This window comes from Anopheles marshallii, chromosome 2 (genome assembly GCF_943734725.1).
Source record: "Anopheles marshallii chromosome 2, idAnoMarsDA_429_01, whole genome shotgun sequence".
Taxonomy (NCBI): Eukaryota; Metazoa; Arthropoda; class Insecta; order Diptera; family Culicidae; genus Anopheles; species Anopheles marshallii.
In genome coordinates, this window is record NC_071326.1 from 65,601,910 (window position 1) to 65,608,321 (window position 6,412).

At 46.0% G+C, this 6,412-nt stretch overlaps 2 protein-coding genes across 2 annotated transcripts; both read right to left on the bottom strand.

Moving 5' to 3' along the window:
* Positions 1-145: 145 nt before the first annotated feature.
* On the bottom strand, positions 146-3,906 carry LOC128708700 (IQ and AAA domain-containing protein 1-like). Its single transcript, XM_053803680.1, has 2 exons — positions 2,334-3,906; positions 146-1,449 (listed from the first exon to the last, which is right to left on the bottom strand). Exons 1-2 carry the CDS (start codon positions 3,904-3,906, stop codon positions 146-148), a joined length of 2,877 nt encoding a protein of 958 aa, XP_053659655.1.
* Positions 3,907-4,064: 158 nt separating this feature from the next.
* Positions 4,065-5,322, bottom strand: LOC128707666 (tryptophan--tRNA ligase, mitochondrial). Its single transcript, XM_053802623.1, has 3 exons — positions 5,233-5,322; positions 5,011-5,172; positions 4,065-4,946 (listed from the first exon to the last, which is right to left on the bottom strand). The coding sequence occupies exons 1-3, from the start codon at positions 5,320-5,322 to the stop codon at positions 4,065-4,067; spliced, it is 1,134 nt and encodes a 377-aa protein (XP_053658598.1).
* Positions 5,323-6,412: the final 1,090 nt, after the last annotated feature.

A 6,412-nucleotide genomic window follows, 5' to 3' on the forward strand; every position in this document is an offset into this window, starting at 1 on the left:
TCTTTTTATGTCTTGTGTTATTCACATTTTGTTAGATTGTTTTTTTTTCATTCATGACCTCAATTTAAATGTTTACGTCATTCAATAAATAATTCCCAGGTGGTTTGTTTGCGGTACATCGGGCTATCAAGAGTATGGCGTGTGATCATTTTTTCCCTCCTGTCGTCTTGGCTTTCTGCTGTTCGGCCAACAACTCCCGCTCGCGTACCATCTTTCCTCGTTGCTTTGCCAATTTGTCCACCTTTCGATGCCATTTCACGTACTTATCGTACTCCTTGTCGGTGATTGGATACTGTGGTGCACCCTGTGTGCCTGTAAGGAAGTGGTCCAGTAGCTCCTGCACCTGTAAAGGCTTTCGTCCGAACTGCATGCGGCGTCGTACGTTGAGCACTTCCTTCACGCATCGTAATATCTGTCCGGCGGAGTAACCGGTGGTGACCTTCGCCAATGCGGACACATCGAAATCACGTGGAACGGTGAGAAAATGTCCAAGAGCATACTGCCACAAAAGAACCGTAGAACCGTAGTCGGGTCGGGGAAGAAGTAAGAACTTCTCAAAACATTTCTTCAACGGTCCTACCTTGGCCAGCCATGGTTGATTGCAGGTGGCAACGAGCAGAACTTTATCCTCCGGTTTGAGCTGTTTCACGATCAGCTTGAACAGACATTTGCCCAGTTTGGTCGGATCGAGCGTCTGATCGGTGGAAGGAACTTTCTTGTAGAATGCCCGATGAACATCCTCGATAGCGATCACGGAAGGCTGCAGCACACGGGCGGTTCTTAGTACCAGTTGGCAAAAGTACGCCATATCGTTAGGTTCGACCGGCCCACAAGAATCGACGCTCAGATCAAACAGTACCGAGCCCGTCTCCTGACAGATGGCTTCGAGCAACAGCGTTTTGCCGTACCCGGACGGACCCAGCAGACAGATCGACTTCGGTTTCGGTGCAACGAGTGGCCCCATGCCGTACAGGTACGAGCGTAAAATGGTTCTCACCTCTCCCATTCCCGGCGGCGGATCCTGTTCGAGGCAATTGCGTCGCTCAAACGCTGCATAGTTGAAATCACCGATATAATCTTCAAACGTTCGGCTGCGATAGCTCTTTATCACGCTCCGCTCCACCAGCTCGTCGACCATCGATTCCACTGAACGATCAGCGGTCGGATCGATCGGTTCCTTACGCTTCTTTCCCTTTGCTCCTTTTACCCGGGGAAGCTTCTTCGGTTTCGGTGGTTTGTACTTTGTCCGTTCGTCCTTGCACAGTGCCATCTGCAGCAGCTCCCGTTCCGACTTGAGCAACTCGTGCACTTCGGTGTGCAGTTCCTGATGTACCTCGGCAAATTTTTCCAGCGTTATCCACTCCATGACGGGCAGATCATGCACATTATCCATCTCGCTTACAAACGCCCAATCTTTGCGATATCGTTCAAGAGTTTCTTCCAACGTGACTAAAAGTGAAAGCTTGTTATGATTAACTTCAATTAAGGAAAACTGTATGAAAGAGAATAGTGGCCGAACTGATCTTAATTGGAGATGCAGCACTAGAAATGGAAATTCATCGATGCCTTGTGATTGGAATCTTGGTATCAGCTATCCCATATTCAAGAAGGGAGATAAGCTACAGTGCAGCAATTATAGGAGTATAACGATGTTTAATACCACTACAAGATCATTTTGTCCCATTCGTTGAAAAGGTAGTTGGAAACTATCAGAGGTCTTTCCAAAAACGGAAAATTAACCACTGATCAGATCTTCACTATGCGGTAGATCTTGGAAAAACTGTCGGAGCAATAGCTCCACTCCTTCCATCTCTTCATTGACTTCAAAGTCGCTTAAGATAACATAGCCATGGTAAAACTTTATGACGCAATGAGCTGTTTTGGAATCCCGGCCAAACTTGCAAGTCCTAGTACAAATCCAGATCCAGGCTCATGCTGATGACATAGACATCATTGCCCTACGTAACGGAAAACTGATGAAGCCCTCTTAACCGCGTTCGAGAGAAAGATGCTCTCAAGGATTTTTGGAACGCTATGTCTGGAAGGACAATGTATCGTACAGCGGATTAGACTTGCGAGGCTCCGGTGGGTTAGGCATGTCATGGAAATGACACCGGACAACCCAGTCCGCAAAGTATTTTTAGATATTCCACATGGACAGAGGAGGCGTGGTGGGCCCAGATGGAGTGATGTATCCTCCAGAAAGACCGGGATAATGGATTGGCTGACTACGACGTTCGACCGTGAGCGGTTTAGAGAACTACCTTTACCTTTAAGCCCTTTAGACACTTAGCGCCTCATAAAGTAAAGTTTGAAAGAGAAATAATTCTTACGATAAGCATTGCTCACAAACTCCGGCTCAGTAAAATCATACGTTTTGCCTTCCTTCTTTTCTCTGGCACGTTTCTCGCGGGCCAACTCCTTCAGTCGCGCCTTCTCCTCGCGCTTCTTCTCCAGCTCGCGTTCCTTCGCAGCCTTTTTCGCTTCGGCTTCTTTTTTCTTCTGTTCAGCCGACTTCAACTTGTCCAGCTTCTTTTGTCGTTCCAGCTCCAAATACTCCACGGGGGTAAGTGTTTCACCACGCACAATCAGTACCGTTCCACTCTGGAACGGTTCCGGTATAACATCGAACGCGTGCGTCTCGTCATACCACTGGCGAAACCAAGCTCTCACAAAGTCCGTAATATCCTCCAGTATCGCAGGTCCACGCGTCCGTAATATCCGTGCCTTTTCGTCTGCGATCGCATCGATAAATGTGCGGTCAAATTCTGGCTTCTGGTTTCTCCTGGCTGTCCGTACCTCCTCAGCCGCGATCGCATCCTGTACATTCGCTTCACAGTCCTTAAACAGTCCCAAAAACTTGGACCTTTCGTATCGATGCCTTTTCTGGGACTTCGCGAACTGATACTTTCGCCAGTGGCGTTGTATTTTTGCTGCTGCATGATTCAACTTCATCTGTGCTATTGCTTCCTCCAAACGTATTGCTGCTTCAGCTTCGGTTATCTCAGCAGTGTTATCTTCCTGCGATATTTGCTTTACCGTTAGTTCCTCTGCGGTCGGTTGTTCATCCACTGCCGGTGCCTTTTCTTCCCAACCGGGCGGAGAATAGTATGCAAAGTGGGCCACATCTTTCTTCTTCATCCGAAAGTCCCAATTGTACATGGTACGCTTCACGGGGTACAGCATAATCTGACCTGGACGGTAGAAGAATTCGTACGGCACGTCTACGATCTCCTCATCGATCGGTTTCGGGTAGTACCGGTCCGGATGGAGACGGAAGTTCGTTTGCCGTACCCGAGCTTGGCGTGCTTTTTCGTGTGATGTAATTAGATTCAGTGCTGCCCGAAGTCGTTCCTTCCGACGATCATGTTGCACTACGGGTCGACTTATGCCTTGAGACGGTGCAACCGTTTCATCATCATGTTCACTTTCATCCAAGGAAGAGTCTTCGGTGTCGCTTGCTTCGGACTCAAATTCGACTAATTTTTGGGAATCAATTAGCGCTTGTAGTTCTGCTGGACGTGTAGCCGGGAAGTAGCAAGGACGGACGACTTGCACATCGTCCGGTATCAGATGTTGCTCCTGCAATGCACCGTCCACATACACGAATTCGCTTAACTCGATCTCCTGTAACTTCGAGCGGAACTCCAGCATTCGTGCCTGTGCCGCCTCTAGTAACCGTTCAATTACCTCTCGTTTTTGAACTTGCAGTGTTTGGTCGAAACATTGTGCCAGGTTACGGCACAGTTGTACATAGCGGCAGTACAGATCGGATACTAATCGGTGTACAATTCGCACATCTTTCGTGGGTTCAACCGTTTGCAATCGTTTTTCGTACGTGAGAACATGGTCCAGCAGATCGCTGGTAGTAATCCAAAATTTTGCAATGGATTTCACTTGTGCCATTCTAGGGGAAAACGGGAACTTAATTTGTAAGATACGAAACTATATTGGAACCTTATATTATTGCGAACCTCACAGTTGCGAGTTGTAGCAAGAAGCGGAAGAAAACCGATGCACACTTGGATTTAGACACACGAGTATTTCGCGTATTTGTTGTTGAACTAATATTTATTCTCATGCCGCACATTTCGTCGCAACCGTCCCACATTGAAGCAGTCTACGCCAATTTTTTGCTTCACTTCGTCAATCGTTTGTTCCGCTATCGTTCTTGCCCGTTCGCTACCTTCCTCGATAACGCTTGCTAGAAAGCCCACATCCTGTGTGTACCGCTCCATACGCTCCCGGATCGGACGCAAATGTTCTATCAACGCGTCGGCAACTATCAATTTATACTGGCCAGTATTTTTGCCCTCCACTTCCCGACATATCTCGTCCGGCGTTTTTCCACTCACAAGCGAATGGATGGTGATCAGATTAGACACACCCGGCCGTTCCTCCGGGTTAAACGATACCTCCGATTTGAAATCCGTCACAGATTTCTTCACCTTCTCCAGCACTATATCGGGCGAATCGATGAGCATAATGCAGCTCTTTGGATCGGGATCTGATTTGGACATTTTTTTCGAAGGGTCTCGCAGCGATTTTAACCGGCTTCCATCGTTCACGAGTGTTTCGCAGAATGGAAAGGTTCGGCCATACTTATTGTTGAATGCGCGTGCCAGCGATTGTGCCAGCTGTAGCTGCTGAATTTGATCCTCCCCGACAGGGACGTGTGTAGCTTTGTACAGCATAATATCGGCAGCTTGCAACACGGGGTAAAGATACAACCCCAGAGGGATTTCCTTCATGTTTGCAGACTTTTCTTTGTACTGTGGGAGATGCGTTAGGCGAGCCATCGTGGTAAGACAACCGAGAATCCAGGACAGTTCTACATGCTGCGGGACGGCTGACTGTAGAAACAGTGTCGCACGGGCCGGATCGATACCGCAGGCCAACAAGGTCGCCGTCATTTGCAGTGTATTATGACGTAACGTTTCTGGCTCCTGTCAGGAAAGCAGAAATGCTATCATTTGGTTGAACGCACGTTTACAATTAATTTTCACATACCGGTGGGATGGTCATGGAGTGTAAATCAACAATGCAGTACGTTACATCCTCTCCGGCCTCTTGCAACTCTACCCACCGTTTCACCGCACCAAGATAGTTGCCAATATGCAGGGCGCCCGTCGGTTGCACACCAGAGAACACTTTTCGTGGCCATGGAGCAGGCTTTAGGAAAAGGAAATTGATTACGCCAAGCACATGAATATATTGTATAGGCTACTGTACCTTCGATTCAGAAGACAGACACCGGGCAGAATGCCTTAAAACGTGTGTATTTCTGGAAAGAAATGGTAAAATTCGACTAGAGATGAACATCTTGCCGGTTTTCTATCGATTGAGCCAAACAGTAAACAACGTCGGCATACCATATGAAACGTCATAACAAACCTTCTACACTGCAAATAACGTATTCTTGTTCTTCAAATGTTTTTCTTCAATTATCAAAATGTACCATGTACGGAAGGAAAATCTTGAGTAATTAAGTACTAAGGATCAAACGATGATTTAATTTATATCAGGAAATATCATAAGAATCCATATTGTGATCTGAATTTTTCGGCGCCTCTGGTTATATATTTACCTTGCCCTGGGGCAACACAACACGCTTCTAATGCTGACGTACAGAGGGCGTTACTGTCGCTGTTTTGTTTCTTGGCGGGAAAAAGGCGAGCCATATGCGTTCTAATTGTATTAATAACCAGTGCAGGAAGTAGCACAACAAATTTACTATGATTTATGTGCAGTTGAAGTCATTCCCTATTTCACATTTTCTCAAAGTACAGAGTTTATATAATTTAGATCTACGTTATTCAGTTCCCAGGGGAAAGATTATGAAAGGGTTGCATGAGTCAGGCAGTGACAAAGATAAAACTAAAACTCATAAGTCTTCTAAAACAATTGTCTCGACGCCCTACCGAACTGCCACACACGAACTGTCCAGAACATTAGTAAAAACCTTAAAAAAACACTATTGACAGCTTTTGGTTCTGGTGTGTCGAGTCCTTAGCGAATGGCTAAGCTTCCATTTAAACACTTTCATCATCAGATCATTTTATGCTGATCTTTTTTTATGCTGAATAGCTATCTCTAGTGATTTATCTAGCCAAATCTACCTTTTCCGTTTTTTAATCACTCTAGAATCTTCTTCTGGAACACAGTGTTGGAGTTGTCAATGATTGACTACTTGGTGGAGGTCGTGTAGTGTATGGTCGCTATCTCTGTCTATGTGATTTCAATTCGTGGTCTGCAGCAAAATAATTTGAGGAACGAAGTTCGTTCGTTCACATAAAAAAACTGATCGAACTGTACAATTTTAGTCCTTGTAGCTCAATATTAACCAATCGAATAAGATCCTGGTATCGCGCTTCGTCGGATATTTTATTATTTTATTATTTATAACATAAGT